The 21821-nt window shown below is 46.7% G+C and overlaps 1 protein-coding gene across 2 annotated transcripts in view; it reads left to right on the forward strand.

Moving 5' to 3' along the window:
* LOC142490020 (cyclic AMP-dependent transcription factor ATF-7-like) overlaps positions 1-21821 on the forward strand; it is a 96215-nt gene that overhangs the window by 6675 nt on the left and 67719 nt on the right. The window contains exon 1 of one of the 2 annotated variants that reach the window (XM_075591786.1): positions 7340-7562. The exons of the other annotated variant lie outside the window; for it this stretch is intronic. Coding sequence (XP_075447901.1) covers positions 7547-7562 — 16 coding nt within the window. The 5' untranslated portion in view covers positions 7340-7546. Of the gene's footprint in view, positions 1-7339; positions 7563-21821 lie in introns of those variants that run through there. 2 annotated transcript variants of the gene reach the window in all.

A 21821-nucleotide genomic window follows, 5' to 3' on the forward strand; every position in this document is an offset into this window, starting at 1 on the left:
TCACCGTTTCCAGCAACCGTTATTTATGGTTCATCGGCTCCCAGCTCTCCTGTCATTTAGCATCCTTGTCTCCCATGTGACTCGATCGGAAGTACTATTAGAAACTATTCATATACAAGACCGAGTGACCCAAGCGGGGGTCTCTGAACTATAATTGGTTACTTTGTCTTTTTCCGTCTCTAGGTCCAACATGAGAGCTATAAAATGCATCCTTTAATAAACCTTTTGAAATAAGACCTGCATGCAATAGTGTACCTATAAAGTTAACCCCTTTGCTGCCAGTGGGGTCTGCAATACATAATCCAACATCTTTTTGTTAAATACTCTTGGGCCAGGGAGCACCTGCGATAATGCCAGCAGTCATGCCCGTGGCTCCGCAAGAGAAATACTTTGAAGGCCTCGGAAGAAAATGGTTGTGTTCTGGCTATCCACTCGGCATACAGTGGCAGTGGGTTATTTCCATCCAGATGGGCAGAGACTACTGCATTGTCCACATTTTCAAGATATTAAATAAGGGGGGAAATGTCGCATGTAGTTGTAATGTGTCGGTGTTTGGCACCCATATGCTGCCGCCAATGTCTCGAAAGGAATCCAATATTTGGGGTACAAATAGCACAGAAACCAGGCAGCTTACTGTGGGATGAGTGAGCTGGGAGATAAGTAGAGGTGCACAAGATTGAGGCTCGAAGTGCTTAAAAATAATCTAATAATGTGATTTGTTTTGTTGTTGTTTTTTTTTAACTTCATATCTTGAATTGCGTTGTGCCTCATTGCGCCTCATTGCGCCTCATTGCGCCTCAGACCCCATGGCCCACATCGGGTTAACAGTTTTGTAATAGGAGATAATAGCCTTGCAATCTTCCAGAGAATTCTGACAAACACAATATGGGTGTTGTCCCATATTTGTTCAAAAGAGCAGTCTTTTAGAGTAATAACTTTTTAACTATCTCAAATGCTTCCAATATGTTGCTTTTCAGTGCAGCTGTGGCATTTATTTTGAAAAGGAATTGCTATTTCCTCTGTGAAAAATGTTGAAAGGCTGTGTGTACTTTTGTGTAGCATTGAAGTCTGGATTTCATTATCAACCAATCGGAAAGCAGCCTACGTTTAAAATCGCCTCTGCTGAAATGTCTCTGGCTGTTTAGTTCTTTCTGATTGGCCCCTCACACCTCCAACTTTAATGGGAGTTTAAGAAGGAATGAATCTCTTCATCACTTTGTTTTTTTTTAACAAAGCGCCTGAGAATTATCAGGGCAATTTATGCTAATACACTTTCCAAATTTCGAACTTGCAATGCCAGCCTCCATTGTTAATTTTACTTCAACTTTGTCAACAATCGCTTTGTAATTCCATCCCTCCCTGTCACATAAAGGGGCATTTCTCTTGCCTGTTTAAATTTTTTTTTATATTATAAATGCAGTAGTTCCTTACATTAACGGCAATGCAATTATTTAAGCTGCAGGTCAATCCATTCTCACCTGATCAATCGGTGAAGATCTTGCTTCCCAGGGCGCACGATATGGCTTCCTATCTCTTTTCAAATCACTTATTGAAAGGTGAACCATACATGTCATACCAGGGGTGCGCAAACTGGGGGGCGCGAGGTTCCCGAAGGCACTTCAATTGAATGCCGGGGGAAGCGGCGAAGGCCTCTGTAAACTGCACTTGCCTCGGCTCAGACGGCTTCTGGAGACGCGGCGGCAAATGACGCTGTGTGGTCATGTTGCCCAGAACGCCGGAGCCGAGGTAAGGGGGGGATGTGGAGAGGGGGACAACCAGCAGGGGGGCGCAGGGAAAAAAGATTGTGCTCCCCTGTATCATACATGGTAATTTTTGTGCAGGGTAACATTTTAGTTTGTCACACTATTTCAAATTTCTTCCCCCCCCACCCCCCTTAAAGAGGCAATCCATGGTGTTTTTTTCTTCTTTTTGTTTAATACAGAATTGAAGCAGTGGGTCTCTGGCGCTGAATCCCATTCATTTAAGCTCCGTGACCCCCTGCTTCAAGGTACTTATCTCCGTAGTGGGTGCCGGTAGCCACTCCAGGATTCACTATATGACCGCGATTTATAGTTGCGGCGTCACGCGTACGAAACGTGCACTGAGGCGGGAAGCGATCGGGAGGTGTGGCCGTGACATCACGTGAGCGGTTCACCTTCATTGGCTGAGCCGCGCATGTGAACCGGCCGTCACGCGGCAAAGACAAATGATTCGTCTGACGAGAATCGCATGCTTGGTCGCGCACTCGGAGGTATGGCCGTTTGTTCGCGGCGCGCGGCCACTATAATCACGCCCTATGGCTGCTTTTCAAAGCTCCCAGGCCCTACTCGCCAATAGGAAGCTGTGACGTCATCGAGTGCGGCTTCCTATTGACCCATGAGACGTGGATGCTGAAAACAGCACAGATACCGGCACCCCCTTCTGAGGTAAATATCTCCGGAAGCAGGGGGTCCCGGGAGCTGGAAGTAATGGGGTATAGCTCCGGAGACCCCCCTGCTTCAATTCTGTATTAAAAAAAAATGAAGAAGAAAAAAACTGCTTGGATTGCAATATAGCATCACAAGGTAATGGCGCTGGACCTGAAACGGCGGGTTGTTTCTCACTATGGTCCTGCTGGGCTCTGAATAGTATTCTCACCTTTCACAATTCTTGTTCAGAACCAACCTGTGTACCTGACGCTATTTATTATGTGGCTGCCTATTTCTAGAGAGGAATGCGTAATATATTTAAAATCATTACAAAGGGCATAAACAGGGGGGGGGGGGTGTATGGGATTGAGGAAGTAAATGTTATCTAATACTACATAACTAATTAATTAAAAAAACACATAGGAGTTTGAATGAAATGCTGCTTTAATTCCTTTTTATTCAGTACAATAGCTATACTTCAGGGTCCCAGGAATTAGGTGCTGGCTCCCTCCAGTTCAATTCTGGCCTGTGCGAGGTGAAGAGCGACGTTGCTCTTGAAGCTCTCCTTGGGGTCCATGCAAAGTTGACCAAAGTCTGCTACTTGAGCACACCCCGTCTTTATTGCATTTGCTTTTGGAAGACGTTGTCGTCACACTCCTAATGCGTCTCCATGACTACCCTAACCCCTTTCCTGGCATAGGATGGTTTGAAATTCTATCCTGACATCCGCTTCTTCTCCCTTCTCTCAACCAAATGGGGGTGCTCATGTCATGGAAAATACCATACAAGCAACCATACTTTAATGTCAGTAAGGGACATCATCGTGTGTTTTGTTTTCTAAGAATGCTTTTAGTACAGTATGTACTCTTAATAACACGGTGTCTCAGTTACTACCACGAGTAGGACCCGTCTGCAGTGCACTTTGAAAATGGGATCATTGGCACTAGTTGGACTTGATGTACATTTAACCCCTTTGCAAATTATTTCTGGCAATAAATATATTATTAATTGCACTACTCACATGAGCTTATGCTTTATTTAACCCCTTCAGGGCTTTCACACTTTTTTCAACTGTCCATGGGACAACTATTGCATATATATTATAGTGTAGTTACCTGCATTAACGGGTATGCCTTGACGTGGCATGCAGGCTTACAAATGCTTTGGCCAAAGGGTTTAACCAAATACCCTTTTTCATGAGATTATTATTTTATCTTAGCCTAATTGGTAGGAGCGCAGGAATCGTTCTTTTTGTAATAAATATATTAAACACATTTTAAAAAAAAAGGGAATTTTCTTAATCTGTAAGGATTTCCTCCATTGCAAAGAATGAGTAAACAAGGCAATTTTTTCAATTGACTGTATTGAAAAAAAAAAATCCCATGTTGACCCTTTCTATAATATATGGTCAGCTATATGTTATTCTTAACAAAACATGGATGTTTGATGTAAGCTAGGGAAATACAGTTTACTATGCTATTAAATGAAACCTCTCTCTTACTCTTAATATATGCATCAAATTTGCCTTTGATTTAGTTTGAAATAATTTGAAGTAAATTACTTTCAGTTCTCTGACACAATACGTTTTGTAGAAGCCAATCACTTACCTCAGTTATACTCTCGTGTCTTGCTCTTCTGCCTCCTGTATTATATTTTTGGAGCTGTTGTAAGGACCTGAGGCTTTTCCCCAGGGTTTAAGTAAAAATGGTTAAACAGAGACAAGAGTTTCAATGTCCAACACTGCCGCTTTATACACCGTTTTGCAGCACTTTGTGGCCTCGGGTACACTGACATTGGTGACACTATTTACATGTAGTGTTTACTTGTAGTGACCGTACCATGGAAGTAAGATACTCAAGAATTAGGCAGTGGTCACGCAATGTAATATGAGGTAGAATATGCGTGATTGTTAGTAGCTTTACCTCTCTGGTACCACGGCCCCTCCAGCACTCGCGATCACGTGGCTGCTTCTCTGATGTGGTCACGTGACCGCCCCATCATAGATGATGGAGCAGGAGAGGAGTCCTCTTCTTCTGTTCCACTTCCTTATAGATGGTGTTCCCATCTCCCGTAGAAAAACGGGCAGGAACTTTTATGCATCTACCACGTTATGGGGCCCCTGGATTGCCAGACCCCATGACGCAGTAGCTGCGTCTTAAGGGAACCCAAATGGTTAAAGCAGCAATCCCCTCAACAAAATGAGGTTGACTCTGTAAATGCTGTGGTGAGACGTTTCCTTCTTTTCCTATGCATTTTTTAATGCTTAATATGTGAGAATAGTTAGTGGCCCAGTGATAATGTGCCTCCCAGATACAGATTCTTGTAGAAATGGCCAGAAGCCAAAGTGTAACGGCACTACGGGTGTGGAGTACAACCCACAAACCTTACAATACTTGCCGTTTCCTTTTTCTTTACAAAGGCTGTCGTGCCTAGCGTAAAAGTGATTTAAGGACAATGACGTAATTTAAAAGTAAATTACACATTCGTAAAAAAAAAAAAATGTGACAAGTATGAGTTACGTAGAAAAGGAGGTTGAAAAAAGACATCCATCGAGTTCAATCTATGTTACATTTAGTTCACTTTTGTACCCACCACAACTTCTGTAAGGGGTGGTGGAAGCCTATCCCAGCTTCACGTTGAATAGCCAGTATAACCAACCTCACACTGCTGAAACCCAAAAGGTAGAAACGGCTGTCTGTGAGAAGGTTTACTGGCGATGCACTTCTTCAAGCTGTGCTGAAAAGCTGTGTATGGCTGGGTATAGTACCTGCGCGCCCGCGTGCATAGCCTCGCGCACTCCTGCAGCCGCCGTGATCTGTGAACTTAGCTGCAGGAGATTGGGGAGGCGATGTGGAGGCGTGGCGGACGCGTCACGAAGCTGGTTCGCCCTCATTGGCTGAACCGCTCACGTGATGCTGACGTCACGTGGCCACGCTTGGAAAGACAAATTATTTTTGTCTTTTCAAAATGCGGTCGCGCCATCGCACTCCGCTGTGTGTGTGTGTGCGTGTGTGTGTGTGTGTGTGTGTGTGTGTGCGCGTGTGTGCACCCACACTAGATGCACTGTCATAGGGAGACAGGTAATTATCGCGAGCGCAATCTCGTTCACTATAATTCCAGCCTAATACGGCAGGCATAAATTTATAGGGGTTCATGTTTAAAATGGATATGAAGGAAATGGGGACACTGTGTCCGCATGTGCTTGCCATTTCCCAGAATCCCCAGCTGCAGTGGAAGCACTGTGTGCTAAGAGATAATGGGGATAGACAGGGTTACAGACCTGCGTGAGATGTGAATGTGCTCACAAGTGGTGTTTTTATTTCATTGACTAAGATACCCATCCTACATTTGTATTTATTTTGAGCCAGGGGAAGGCAAACACCAACTCCAATAATGACAATCAGATTATTCAAAATCATTTTTGAAACGTTTAACGTGTCCATGGAGAACAAATACTTTTTCTTTGTATGTGTTCTGGTGATGAGACTGTTTGACAGTCCTCAATGCCCCATGCAAATTGTTAGCTTTGTTCTCTTGTGTTTGCAAAGTAATTGTTTTGCCATGATTAGTCAAACAGATAAACATAAGTAGGTGATCACATTAAATCTAGTGTTCCTTTTTCACCTGTTACTTTAAGGACGAATGAATCTTTTTAACGAAGCCAATTACCTTGATAAGTTGTTTAAAAAAACAGTTTGAAGGTCTAGGTGGGACTGGGCCCATTAATAAGGAAAACATTGATTTGTACAGTGAAGGGTCTCTTTCTATTTTTAGCGAATAAATATTGTTTAAAAGGAAATCCCACATAAGAGGCTTCCTTAGATTTAAACCCTATGACAGTAAAACTTTTGTCTGATTTTGTTTCCTGCAAAAATTAATACATCCTACGAAATGTACTCTGGCCCGCAGAGTGCGGTACTCTGGCCCGCAGAGTGCTGTACTCTGGCCCGCAGAGTGCTGTACTCTGGCCCGCAGAGTGCTGTACTCTGGCCCGCAGAGTGCTGTACTCTGGCCCGCAGAGTGCTGTACTCTGGCCCGCAGAGATGTACTCTGGGCCCGCAGAGATGTACGCTGGCCCGTAGAGATGTACTCTGGCCCGCAGAGTGCTGTACTCTGGGCCCGCAGAGATGTACGCTGGCCCGTAGAGATGTACTCTGGCCCGCAGAGTGCTGTACTCTGGCCCGCAGAGTGCGGTACTCTGGCCCGCAGAGTGCGGTACTCTGGCCCGCAGAGTGCGGTACTCTGGCCCGCAGAGTGCGGTACTCTGGCCCTGCGGTACTCTGGCCGCCGCGGTGCTGCGCATTTCACTATGATCCAGCATTAATGGCTATTCAATTCAAGAGCAGTTAACGCCGGTGTGTGCAGCGATACCCTGCATTGCAGCTTACTAAATCCTGGCCTAAAGGGCCCATTCAATAGGCCTTAAGTGGCCAATCACACCTATTGACTTGAAAGACTTCTTAAATAAGCCCCTAAGGCATTTAAAGTTGATCACATTTAGCAGTGCTTATACATGTATTTTTTTTGGGTGGGGGGGGGGGGGGAGTTTGCCACCTACATATAAACCACGAAACATTAAACAGGGTAACTTGAGGTGTTCCCTTCTGATGAAAGAGCATTGGAGCAGTTTACCAAGTTTACTGTTGGCTGAGTCACAACAAACATCATTATATTATGTTCTCGCTCGGAACAGAGAGAGGTTTTCCTGAGGATGTGTTTAATGCCGGCAGAAAATAGCAGCACTGTAAGTAACAGTTGTGGGAATTCTATTTTGAGCGCGCCGGTCTGGATTTTAGAGTGGGGAGGAGGGAACAAAGTTGCGAGGAATTAGCATGTGTCCCAAACCATCATCACGTACAGTACAATCTTTTTATTTTGAGGTTTAGAGCTCAGGAAATGTTCTACTTTTAAGCCCAGTATTTGTGTACAATATGTCTCACAGCACAGCCATGTGCACACTGAGGCTCAGTATATGCAGTGGTGTAACTCCTGTCCCGCTAAACCATGCAAGTTCCTCACCGGCTGCTGCTGCTCTCTGCTTGCTGCGGGGGCGAGGCCTTCACTGAACACAGACAATCCCTCCTCCCCCTGCCTGTCTCCCCACCCCAGTCTGCAGCATCAGCTCACCGGACTGAAACATGCCTACCCCCCCAGGTAAAAGAGTGTGTGTGTGTGGCGATTGTGTGGTGTGTACGTTGTGATTGAGTGCGGGTGGAGGGGTTGAGTGTGTGGGGTTGTGTGAGGGAGAAACAAGGGGGGGGAAGGAGGTGGGGAAGAGAGAGGATAAGTAAGAAAGGGTGTGACATGGGGGAGAGAGGGTAATAGTAAGGGGGTGTGAGTCTGAGGATGAGGAGGGCTGAGAGCAAGGTGTGTGTGAATGGGGGTTCTCGCAAGGCCTCTGACATGGGGAAGATAGAAAAAATAGACTAAAGCGCTCCAATGCCAGGTATAATAGAATAAAGCAAGCCAAACCACTAATCCAAGGTATAAGGAATGAGTAATGATATTAGTACTTAATATCCAATAGTATGGGTACTATCCTCCTGAAGACAGGTGGTAGATGGTACATGCCCACCCACCATCAGTCTCATTGGCAGGTTCCCCTGAACATAAATAATACTCACAAATCCTAGGAGTGGTAGGCAGGCTGTGCAGCTTCCAATATGTAGTTTAACAGGAGTAAATGGAGGGCAAAGCGCACAAGCAAAAACGGAGCAGGACCAGAATCAAAATTAAATTAAAAGGGCACTTTAATGTGACAAAAGACCCATCCAACGCGTTTCGAGCGTCACAGCGTTCTTTTTCAAGGATAAAACACAGTGTAATGACATCCATTAAGTACCCTCTTACCTGTAAGCAGTTTCGCGCAAAAAAACGGGAGTGCGATGACGCAATGCGCATCATCGCGCATGCGCAGGACGATCCGGCGCCGTTCTAAGGGCAAAAACTGTCATGCAGGCAGTGTGGACATTATTGATGTGGGCAATGCATAAGACGAACTGACAATGCTCCTATTATACCAAGCCAATGTTTCAGAACAGATCGCCGTGACGTCAAGACGCAACGCGTATCATTGCGCATGCGCAAAACGGCACAGCGACGTCAATGGACACAATAGTCACAAAAATGGATTAAATCAAAACCAATAAGGACAAAAATACTAAACCCATAAAGGGAAAAGGTACAGAAACAATAAACAGACTACTGAACTCCTTAGTTAATCTTAAAGAGAATAAACATTGATTGAATATTGAATATGGGTTTGAATATTGATTGGCAATTAGCCTATTTTCTGTAATATAATATCAATATTTTTTGTTATGGTTATTAAAAATTTGGTTCAGCAATGTATTGCTATTTGATCATAAACTTGATTTCCCTTTATATTGTATACAGCATACTTTGTTGTGCTTTGTTTGTGTTTACCTCATATGTGTATATACAAACTTATTGGCGTTTTTTTTTTCTTGAATCAATATTATTATTTTTTCCCCTGTTATTTTAGTACTATTCTATATTACTTCTGTTCTTTATTTCAATTATTTGTTTTTAATCAGTTTATTTTTAGCTTTTTATATATTGTGGTTATATGCATTTTTTAATTATATGTTTATTCTCTTTAAGATTAACTAAGGAGTTCAGTAGTCTGTTTATTGTTTCTGTACCTTTTCCCTTTATGGGTTTAGTATTTTTGTCCTTATTGGTTTTGATTTAATCCATTTTTGTGACTATTGTGTCCATTGACGTCGCTGTGCCGTTTTGCGCATGCGCAATGATACGCGTTGCGTCTTGACGTCACGGCGATCTGTTCTGAATCATTAGCTTGGTATAATAGTAGCATTGTCAGTTCGTCTTATGCATTGCCCACATCAATAATGTCCACACTGCCTGCATGACAGTTTTTGCCCTTAGAACGGCGCCGGATCGTGCTGCGCATGCGCGATGACGCGCATTGCGTCATGACGTCATCGCGCTCCCGTTTTTTGGTGCGAAACTGCTTACAGTTAAGAGGGTACTTAATGGATGTCATTACACTGTGTTTTATCCTTAAAAAAGAACGCTGTGACGTTCGAAACGCGTTGGATGGGTCTTTTGTCACATTAAAGTGCCCTTTTAATTTAATTTTGATTCTGGGTCCTTCCTGCTCCGTTTTTGCTTGTGCGCTTTGCCCTCCATTTACTCTGACATGGGGACCCTGGTAGAAACAAATTCTTTTTTTTTTTTATGAGGCCCCTTTCGAAAATGTTAACTGGGGGACCCAAAAAATGTAGTTTTGGCACTGAGTATGTGTGCAAAACCACTTGAACGGCTCCTATTATTATTATTATTATTATCTTTTATTTGTAAAGCGCCAGCATAATCCACTGCGGGGTACAATGGGGGCACAGAGTTATGTATATTACATAAACAGAATGACACCAAATAAGGACAGACCAGCGCAAACAGGCTCCTGAAAGCACCACGGTCAGAATATGAAGTCGCCCTTCTTAACTGAAACACCCAATAAGTAGCCATGCCATTTATATATTAAATAAGTTGTATTTACATACTGGCATACCCCACATTAACGTACGCAATGGGTCCAAAGCATGTATGTAAAGTGAAAATGTACTTCAAGTGAAGCACTCCCTTTTTCCCACTTATCGATGCTTCGGTACAGGTAGGGAGCCGTTATTGCTGTTCAGGACGTGCTGACAGGTGGATGCGCGAGCTGCCGTTTGCCTATTGGGCGAGGGGAATCAGCGTGTCACTACTACGGCGGTCTGTAGGACAGAATAAGTGTCCGTACTTGCGAAGCGAGTGTAAGGACACATGGGTATGGTGCTATTGAAAATATGTCCACACCCGAGTGTCCTTAAACCGGGGTATGCCTGTATAGACACGCATACATAGCTATGTCCAACCCTCTAAAAAGAAATGAATTGACTGTAGCATCTGTATTAGTGACACATAGAGTACTGCACACAGGGAGCCTGCGCTTCCGCACTATTATATTATTCTTATTATTAAAAAGGTGCCACCGTAACCTGCAGCACAGCGCATGCTTTCCTTACAGGAGCAACACATACAATATCCTACATAATGTGGGGTTCTTTTCTTAAATAAATCAGTTCTGTAGTATTAGATAATACTTACAACATTTTTTTATTTTTTATTCAACTCTTAATGCCATTTGTAATGAGTTTTTTTTAATATACTGAGCATTCTTTCATTTCTATAGCAGGTTTTAAAGAGGCAATTCAAGCAGCTTTAAACAAAATGTAAATCCTTTTTTTTGTCTCAATATATGCAGCATTTAATTACCTTTATTGAAAACTAATTACCTAAGCTGCCGATCGATTGGTTCTCCCGTAATCGATCACCAAAGATCCTGTTTCCCAGGGTTCACTAAATGGCTGCCTATCAGTTTCAAATCAGTCCTACAGTCAGTGTCCGGCTGCGGCCAAGCTACCGCTGAGCACGCTCATGCTTGAGAGTGGTGACGTCACCAGCTCTCGGCTGTCCTGCAATAATTTTAGAGCGGGGGAGGGGTGTGGGGGGGCATGGCTATTGCGGGGGGGGGTATGGGGGGCGTGGCTATTACGGGAGGGGGCGTGTCATTGGCTGGATCGGGTCTGTGTGTGTGTGTGTCCCCTTCCACCCTTCTCTGATCCTCTCTGCTCCCCCCCCCTTCCACCTCTCTCTGCTCCCCCCCTTCCACCTCTCTCTGCTCCCTCCCCTTCCACCTCTCTCTGCCCCCCCCCTTCCACCTCTCTCTGCCCCCCCCCCCTTCCACCTCTCTCTGCTCCCCCCCTTCCACCTCTCTCTGCTCCCCCCCCTCCACCTCTCTCTGCTCCCCCTCCTTCCACCTTTCTCTGCTCCCCCCCTTCCACCTCTCTCTGCTCCCCCCCTTCCACCTCTCTCTGCTCCCCCCTTCCACCTCTCCCTGCTCCCCCCTTCCACCTCTCTCTGCTCCCCTCCCTTCCACCTCTCTCTGCTCCCCCCTTCCACCTCTCTCTGCTCCCCCCCCTTCCACCTCTCTCTGCTCCCCCCCCTTCCACCTCTCTCTGCTCCCCCCCTCTTCCACCTCTCTCTGCTCCCCCCCCCTTCCACCTCTCTCTGCTCCCCCCTTCCACCTCTCTCTGCTCCCCCCCCTTCCACCTCTCTCTGCTCCCCCCCTTCCACCTCTCTCTGCTCCCCCCCCTTCCACCTCTCTCTGCGCCCCCCCCTTCCACTCTCTGCTCCCCTCCACCTCTCCTCCCCTCACCTTCCACCTCTCTGCCCCCCACCTCTCTCTGCCCCCCCCTTCCACCTCTCTCTGCCCCCCCCCTTTCCACCCTCTCTCTCTGCTCCCCTCCCCCTTCCACCTCTCTCTGCCCCCCCCCCCCCCTTCCACCTCTCTGCTCCCCTTCCACCTCTCTCTGCCCCCCCCCCTTCCACCTCTCTCTGCCCCCCCCCTTCCACCTCTCTCTGCTCCCCCCCTTCCACCTCTCTCTGCTCCCCCCCCCTTCCACCTCTCTCTGCCCCCCCCTTCCACCTCTCTCTGCCCCCCCCCCTTCCACCTCTCTCTGCCCCCCCCCTCCCCTTCCACCTCTCTCTGCCCTCCCCCCCTTCCACCTCTCTCTGCTAAATTCCATGTTGTGTTTGCTCCACGGAGCTGAAAGTGACAGCACATTAAAATACGCCCTCTCACTCCCCATTGGACAGTGCAGGGTCATGTGACCTTGCTCTGCGCTCAGAAATCAAACTGAGGTGTCCCCCCAAGCACTAAGCTTGGGAGAGCATACAGCACACACGCGCGGCGTGAGCGGGGACGTCAGAATTTATATTGCAAGAAGTAACCTCGGCAACCACCGCGCGCTCAGCGCTAGCGTGGCCGCAGCCTAACTCTGCAGCTACAGTGTGTTCTTACATTACGAAGGTAATATTATCTATTGTTACAGTTTGCAGCTAAAACTGCTGGGAACATTGGCAACAAATGATCACATATAGGAAAGTGTTACAAAGATCTTGCACTGCTGGGAGGTGGGCTAAAGCCTGCTATTGAAATCAAAAGATGCTCAATCTTAAAACTCATTAAAAATGGCATTGAGTTGAATTTTAAAATATTAAAAAAGGTAGTAAGTATTATCTAATACCACAGAACCAATTGATTAAAAAAACAAAAAGCAGTTGTACTGTATTGCTTGGATTGCCTCTTTAACACACATCCCCAGTAGTGCAAGACCAAAATTCCCAGCAGTTTTAGCTGAAACTGTAACAATAGATCATGTTACCTTAGTGATTTAAGAATACATTGTAGCTGCTGAGTTACACTGACTGAAGCATTGATTGAAATCGAAAGGCAGCCATTTAGTGAACACCGGGAAGCAGGACCTTTGCTGATTGATTACAAGAAAATGAATCGATCGGCAGGTTAGGTCATCGGTTCGCAAAGTGGGGGGGGGGGGGGTGCTGGATTTGTTTGGGGGGGGCACGGGTGGTTGCAGAGGTCCCGTGCTCTTCCCCGAGGCAATTAAATGCCAGGGGTTCGCCATGAGGCCTCTGAAACTCCCTTACCGGGATTCTGCAGAGCTGGTAATGGCGTCGAATGACGCCACGGTGCCATGCAGAGTGGCGTCACACGTCTGTCTCCATGGCCACGGGTCAAGTGATGTCACGCCACATGACCCCGCAGCGTCATTTGACGCCGCCAAACAAGGTGAGGGGGAGTAGGCAGGGGGGTACAGCTCAAAAAGTTTGTGCTCCCCTGGGTCAGATAATTAATTTTTAACAAAGGTAATCAAATGCATGTTTTAAAACAATTTTTTTTTTTTAAAGTGCCGCTTGGATTGCCTCTTTAACATAAATACTGCCCTACAAGAACCACATAGCCTAGATATGTTTTTTCCTAAATATACACCATCCGTCAGACTCTCTATGTATATACAGAACTGCTATGTGTGCAGAGATAGGCAGATTCACATATTCAGTGCTGCATGTACATTGTGCAACTACTGTGCAGGCATGGGCAAGGTTAGTGCTTTGCCAAACCCTCCATTTGCACACAACACAATGTGAACGGCAGTCGTGTTCTGTAACTCTTCCCTCCCACACACACACAGTCTAGCCAAATCTTCAGCTAACATGCATAATACGGGGGCAGCGGCAGTGCAAATTTCTCCTACTACACAGACGTGGGTGGAGCAGCAGCCACATCCACAAACCTCAGAATAAGAATATAAACCCTCAATATCTATACCCATAAAAATGCCACCTAATATTTCTACTGCTGGAGGACTGTAGCACATCCTGATGCAACTATGGGACAGTTCCTTCAGCATTGAAAAAGTTATGCATCAGCAAAACGCTTGATGTTTCCTGTGTTTAGCTGTGAGAACTGAAAGCAAAGTATTATGAATAGGGCCCTCATCCCATAGTGGGGAATTGAGGGTCCTCCTTTGGGGACTATTGTTTCTGTCCTTTCCTGCATACTGTGCCGTCTGTCCCTCGGACACGGACTGTGCTACCAAGACTGTTCTGCTCTGTCTTGACACATCTGGCATTACAGTCACATAAATGGGCCGAGGAAGGGGAAAGATGTACTTAATGCATCAGTTAAAAAATGTGAGGAGGAGGAGCACAGAGATGCAGTACTACATATTTAAATTGAGAATCTTCACTCTTCTAGCCCTCCAAATGTTCAGAGTCTACTTAACCTATTTTAATAACAAAGGTACATGCAGAGCATTATTAGATAGTACCAATATGCATAACTTTGCCAGGCGTGACACAATGATTTAAAATAGTGCTATCCCCAGCTTCCTCTAACGCAGGGGGGGCTCCATGTGCTGAAGCAGAGATATCCTGAAAACCTGACCTGTTGGTGGCCCTTGAGGATTGGAGTTGCCCCCGCCCCCTGCTGTAACTCCTAGAAATACGAATAAATGATTAGTAGTAACAGCAATAGTCTTTTTTAGTTATTCATTTTCTACTATTTGAAAGTCCGAGAGCATCAGCAGGACCCAGCAATATTTATTTTGAGTCTTCATTCTCCATGCAGAAGAAACGTTTAATGGGTTGGATTGTGTTTAAGGTTTTGCTGAATACCTCATTTGAATACTCGATTCGGCGTGTTATTTTCAGGGATTTCCCAAACAGGAACTGCTGCTGTAAAGCGAGAGTCATTGAATCCCTCCTGTGTTGGGATCCTAGCACTTTATCCCAGCGCTAATATCTAGGATTCAAAAAAAAAAAAGAGAGAGAAGAGGACAGAGCTCAGAAAAGGCCTCACAAATCCGTGCTGTTTTTCCCTTGCATTCCACAGTTTGCGTTGCCTCTCCGAGACCGGCTGTGGGCCAAGCTGGTGGGACTCTGTTGTTTTAACAGCAGCCTCAGAATAGGAAATGTGAAAAAGAAACGACCATACCTGCCAACACTTTAGCTTGGTGGGGCTCAGCAGCCATCACCTTTTGTGTCTTTTCAATCGGTTGATGATACAGTCACCTCTGGGGTGGAATCCTGGCAGCTTTACAAGCTGGAACACGTTTTAACGTGTTTGTTTTATATAGCGATGCCCAAAGGGGCCTGGTCTTATTTCAGTAAGCAGTGCAAGTCTCTGCTTCACTGCTAGAATACTGCTGTTTGGCTTGTATGAAATTAAATACAGCAATGACTGTGTATGCAGTGCACTGTATGTTAGAATAAATACGTTCCCAGCCATCCTCTGCTCCAGGGAGCTGCTTAGCACAATTTATAAAAATGATTAGTATGGCACCAAACTGAAAGGACTCAATAATGGAACACCATTGTTACTATTGGTTGCATGATTCAAGATATGTTTACATTGAAAGCCTGTACCTGAACAACACCTCAAAAAATGCTGCTGAATAAGCAATACATATTGTTTTCTTTAGGGTTTGTCCTCAGCTCATACCTAATTGAGGGAAGAATGATTCACGGCCTGCAGAGTTAGGCTGCGTCCATAGAGGGGGGAGCAGTGCTGAGCAGCGCTGACGCTGAGGCTCGCCTGCTGAAGCTGTGCGATTTCATGCACATGCAAGCGAGCCAGCGGGCGCGATCGGGAGGTGGGGGGAGGCGGGGCAGTGACGTTGCTGGGCCAATCGCCCGCGACGCACTGACGTCAACGTCACGTCGCCGCCGTGACGTTGACGCTGCTTCGCGCTGATTGGATGTTTTCAGCCGACAGCGCGGTGAAAAACAGCTTGACTTTCGGCTGAAAAATCCAACTCCTCAGCACGCCTGCGGACGCTCGCGTGAGCCCCCTCTAAAGACATCCTCATTGAGGATGCATGGGCTCAGCGCGGAGCGTTCGCACGGCTCAGCGCGGCCTGTCCTTCTACGGACGTCACTGTAGGCTACGCTTATAGTGATGGTGTTGTCAGGCTGCGGTCGCTAGAAAATCAAATTGAGATGACTTCCAGTGATCGCGACCAAGCCGTAGCTCCGCGCTTACTATAAGCGCACGCAACGGCGGAAATGCATTTATTTTGACGCGACATCGCATCGCCGCCACTATAAGTGCAGCCTAAGGCTGCGCTTATAGTGCCGGCGACAGCGACGCGACGTCGCTTCAAAACAAATGCATTGAATCTGTAGCATGCGCTTATAGTAGGAGCGACGAAGAGACATGAATCTCTGTAGTCAGTAGAATTTGGTTACAGCCTGTCACATGAGGAGACTGTCTCTGTAAAAATAAATCAGATAGCTTCTGATCTGATGCAGGGAGGGGGGAAATGTGTCTGTGTGTGAGTGCAGGGAGAGGGGGGGGGGTGGATTGTGTGTGTGTGTGTGAGGGGGGGGATTGTGTGTGTGTTTGTTTATTTATTTATTTATAAAATGTTTTACCAGGAAGTAATACATTGAGAGTTACCTCTCGTTTTCAAGTATGTCCTGGGCATACTGTAGTTAATATGACAAATAATACATGGTTACAAATACAGTTACATAAATGAACAGGTATACATTATATACAATACATTGCATGCACAGTTAGAGAAGATGTATATTATAGGCTTATGTAACAGTTAAAGACCAAAATGTGAGACAGCCTTAGTTTGAAAGAACTTAAACTGGTGTTGGATGTGAGGGTCTCCAGTAGGTTGTTCAAGTTTTGGGGTGCACGGTAAGAGAAGGAGGAGCGGCCGGATACTTTGTTGAGCTTTGGGACCATGAACAGTCTTTTGGAGTCAGATCTCAGGTGATAAGTGCTGCATGTGGTAGGGGTGAGGAGCTTGTTCAGATGGACAGGTAGCTTGCCCAGAAAGTATTTGAAGGCAAGACAGGAAAGGTGAACTTTGCGCCTGGACTCGAGTGTTGACCAATCTAGTTCTTTGAGCATTTCGCAGTGATGTGTGTTGTAGTTGCATTGGAGAACGAAACGACAATTGAATTGTAGAGGGTGTCAAGTTGCCAAGGTGGGTTTGGGGTGCCGAGCCATATATTATGTCTCCATAGTCGCTAATTGGCATTAGCATCTGCTGTGCAATACGCTTTCTGACCAGCAGGCGTAGGGTGGATTTGTTCCTGTAAAGTACACCTAGTTTGGCATAGGTTTTGGATGTCAGGGTATCAATGTGCATCCCGAATGTTAAAGCTGCAGTTCAGTCAATATCCTGCATGTGTTATTTTTTTTTAATAAAACAGTTCTGTCTTAAGAAAAAATACTTTTAGCATTTTCTGTTTTAAAAAAAACAACTTTGAAAGACCAATTTTCTTGTATTCTATTTTAACAGCCATTCACTAAGGCACTGCCCCTTCATGTCCTGTCACAAGCCCTGGCACACCCTTTGTCAGCCCTGCCCTCCCTCTAGCACATGTCAGTGCATGAGTGCTCATGAATATTCATGAACTTCCACTGACTGACAGAAGCAAATAAAAACATATGCCAGCTCTAATTATGTCACCAAATTTTGCCTATCAATACATGGAGAACGAATTGACTGGCAGCTATACAGTTCTTTAGGTAATTAGAGATTGCACACATGAAACTATTGAAGTAAAAAATAAATTAAAAAAAGGAGTCAAACCATATGCCCAGGTATTTAAAACTAGTAACAGGAGTTAGGGTGGTGTTAGCGTTGGTTCTGATCTGGAGCTCAGTCACTGGAAGCTTTAAAATTTAGTCTTGGTCCCAAATACCATTGTTACAGTCTTGTCAGTGTTTAAAAACAGTTTGTTTTTGGAAATCCAGTTTTCGAGTTTCAAAAAGTCAGACTGAAGTATGTGTTCATGGTCAGAGAGGCTATGGCTGTGTGCATATAGGATTGTGTCATCTGCATACATGTGTATTGAGGCTTCCTTACAAGCTGTGGGAAGATCATTGATGAATACTGAGAAGAGTAGGGGCCCCAGAACAGAGCCTTGCGGGACACCACAGGTGATATCCAGGGGGTTGGAGTTAGAGCCTGAGATGGACACATGTTGGGATCTTCCTGATAGGTAGGACTGAAACCAGTTTAAAGCATGCTTCCCTATTCCAGAGCTCTGGAATTTGTTAAGCAGGATAACATGATCAACTGTGTCAAAAGCCTTTGCAAAATCTAGGAATACTGCACCAGTGAGTTGCCCCCGTTCCATTCCACACTTGATTTCATTGCAAACTTTTAGCAGGGTAGTTACGGTGGAGTGTTTCGGACGAAACCCAGACTGGAATTGGCTAGGGAAATTTGTCTTGGTGTAGAAATCGCTTAATTGGGAGTGGACACATTTTTCCATGACTTTGGATAGAATTGGGAGAAGTGAGATTGGCCTGTATTTTGAGACAGTGTTTTTGTCCCCACTTTATTGGGACAACTCTGGCAGTTTTCCAGGTGATTCTTAGGGATATGGCCTGCAGACTGAATAGAATTGACTATGGACGCAATTGGTTTGGCAATTGCTGGGGCACCAAGTCTTAGGAACCTAGATTGTAGTAAGTCGGGTCCACATTATTGGCTGCTTAGTTTTAGTTTGAGGAGCGCTTGTGTAATCTCCTCTTCAGATACTGGGCCAAATGGAAAATTGTGGGCAGTGTTGGGAGGGGGTGGGGCTATATGGGTACTCCCAGGATGAGTTTGGGGTTTGTGAGTGATTGTGATTGTGTGTGAGAGATCAGAGCCGCCAACAGAAATCATGGGGCCCAGGACAAATGAAAGGAGCAGCCCCCACCCCCCGAATCCATAGTGCACCTACCACGGAAATATTTTTTTAGCGCGTAACTTTTACTTAACCCCCCCAATACATACAAAAACACACCCACCCCCCCAATACATACAAAAACACACCCACCCCCCCAATACATCTAAAAATACCCCACTACCCCCCAATACATCTACAAATATACCCCACTCCCCCCAATACATCTACAAATGTACCCCCACACCCCCCAATACATATATAAAATACACCCCCAATACATATACAAATCAGGCTTGCCTTGGGGATTATCACAGGTCGGGCCGGTGGCTGCAGGGGGAGGGCGGTGTGGTGGTGGGCCGGTGGCTGGTGATGGGGGGCGGGGGGGAGCGGTGGCGGGGGCCCAGCGGCTGGCGGGACTGCGGGGGGGGGGTGGCTGGGGCCTGGCGGAACTGCGGGGGGCCGGTGGATGGCGGTAGCCCGGCGGCTGGAGGGACTGCGGGGGCGGGCAGTGGCAGGGGCCCAGCTGCAGGTCACAGCAGTTGCTGCCGGCCCTGCCCCACTGCAGGCACCTCTCAGTCCCACAATGGCTGCTCATGTGTGCGCCGGGCCTCCCTCTCACGCCGGCGAGGCGGAAGCTTAGCCCAGCTGACTTCCGCCGCTGCCGACCCGGCACCGGGTGCAGTGTTTTATTATTGGGTTGTATTTTTATATGTATTGGGGGGTTAAGTAAAAGTTGTATGCTAACATTTGTTTTTCCGTGGTAGGTGCGCTATGGGTTGGGGGGGGGGGGGGGGGGGCTGCTCCTTTCATTTGTTCTGGGCCCCATGATTTCTGTTGGTGGCTCTGATTCTGTGTGTCTGTGTGTCTGTGTGTCTGTGTGTCTGTGTGTCTGTCAAGTGAAACACACTATATGGACAACTTTAAAATAGTAAATTCTCCCGTAATTTAAAGTAAAAGTACTGTAAATTCAGCATACAAACAGAAATTACAACTCCTCTCCATTTCAGCCTTCCCCCTTGCTCTTGTCCCCGCCCCTCTGCCTTCTGTCACTCCCCTTGTAGCTAGAGACGTCTCCCAAACTCAAATTACAACTTTCGCTTGGGCTACAGAGACGGGAGACGTCATCCGTAGCCATAGCTGTAGCCGTAGCCGGCACTATAAGCGCAGCCTAAGGCTATAGCCATAGTGCGTGTGTTGCGAACAAAATACAGTACCTCTATCAGGCCGGCCATAGTGACTGAGGAAGTGCGATGGGCACGGCAGGATTTTGAGGAGACAATTTTTTTTTGTTTTTTTCACGCGACGGACGCGTCAATGAGTGCGAAGCAGCCTGGTTATGTACCAGCCACACCTCCCCATCAGAGTTGAAGGATCGCTCGGGCGACAGGCACACGCGACCCCTTGCACTCCGTCACGCGCGTGCGCGCCTGCACTATAATCACTGCCTTACAGTTATTGAACACTGAGTTACTTATAAAGCAGAAAGTTCACAATGAAATGTCGTTCTAAGTGAGGGATGGAAAATGTAACCCCTGGCGCTTGTGCCACCAGTGGCGCTGACTGGCCTGTCCATCACCGCGGCGACCAGCAACCGCGCTCCCCAGCATGATTTCATAGTGCAACCGGGTGTGGCGGTGACTGATGGGTCAGTCAGGGCTGCGCCGCTTAGTATGGCCAGCAGGGAGATTGTTGGGGGAGGGGAGAGCGTAGGGAGAGGGAGTGGCCAGGACTCTGCCCCAGTGCCAGTAGGGAGAGGGAGTGCCAGTAGGGAGAGGGAGTGCCAGTAGGGAGAGGAGTGCTCCAGGACTCTGCCCCAGTGCCAGTAGGCCAGTAGGGAGAGGGAGTGCCAGCAGGGAGAGGGAGTGCTCCAGGACTCTGCCCCAGTGCCGGATTACCCACTAGGTATAGTCGGCACGTGCCGAGGGATCCAAGGTTAGGGGGCTCCCGTAGGTTGCGGTTGGCCAGTGCTGCGCCTGCCTGCTTCCCTTGCAGAGCTCGGCAGTCACTGTCTGTCATACTCTTCCCTCATGTCGGTTTCGGGACCCAATTTCCGCCCGACAGGAGGAGGGAGCTGCAGAGTCCCCGGACCTCACCCAAGGTAAGTTGTGTGTGTATGTGATGGGTGTCTATTACCTTCTCTGGAGCAGCTCTCCTCCTGCAGTGTTGCGTTGTCATGGCGACCCGACGTCAAATGACATCACATGACGCGTTGCCATGACAGCACAACGGTGCAGGAGGCTTGCCGCCTTGAGGAAAGGCCCCCCACAGTTTTGGTGCCAAAAGACCCTATAGGGGCTTATTCCGCAACTGCTCTGTCCACCCCTGTTCTCCATTCAGACAATGTGGGAGTGGTGTGGGAGTCAGTGTGTCTGCGTGTCAGAGTTGGGGGCGGGGTGAAGGCTTTCTTTACTCCCACCCCTCTGCTTAACAAAATGCTAGCTCCTAAATTCTGTCTGGCTCCTAAGTAATTTGTATTTTTGTCCACCCCTGTAAGAAATGATTATATCTCCAACAGCAATGTGGCTGAAGCTAAAAGAGGCCACTTGGTATGCTTATTACCCAGAATCATGATCTCTCCAGTTTAAACACTGGGATAGACGTGGCAGCATTATGATGCTAAGAGGTATGGAGGACCAATTAGACATACGCATTCTTAGCTAGCTCAAAAGACAGTCCCACAGTGTTATATATGTATATATTTACTTGTGCCAACTGGAGCGCTACTGGATAAGTAACCTCAAATATACAGCAGTAAACAAAGAAGCCCCACTGCATAGAGAAGAGGGGAAACAAAAGAAAGATATAGTCAATAGCATGGGGTGTGTGATATGTATGCAGTGCCTAACATAGAACATATATATATATATATATATCTTAATATATAAATTCGAATGGTTAGTGCTAGATGTGGTGAATGTGATTGGTCTGTCGGTCTGCCCGCCCCCCCCCCCCCCCCCCGCGACTCATTGGCCAAGAGGTATGCTCCACTCCACTGTGACACACACATAGACACACACAGACATTGGTCCCTGTGTCCGCCCGCCCATAGTCGGCCTCCCACACGACTCTCATTGGCCAAAAGGTACAGTGACATCACTGACACACACCTACTTCACTGTCACACACTTGCACTGACACCATACCCCCAGAGAACCCCTGCGGAGTCCTTGGTAACTTTCATCCATCTCACACTGCCACCCCTGTCTATACACACACACTCACTGTCACCCCTGTCTACACATACACTCACTGTCACCCCTGTCTATACACACACACTCACTGTCACCCCTGTCTACACACACACTCACTGTCACC

This window comes from Ascaphus truei, chromosome 3 (assembly GCF_040206685.1).
Source record: "Ascaphus truei isolate aAscTru1 chromosome 3, aAscTru1.hap1, whole genome shotgun sequence".
Classification (NCBI taxonomy): domain Eukaryota; kingdom Metazoa; phylum Chordata; class Amphibia; order Anura; family Ascaphidae; genus Ascaphus; species Ascaphus truei.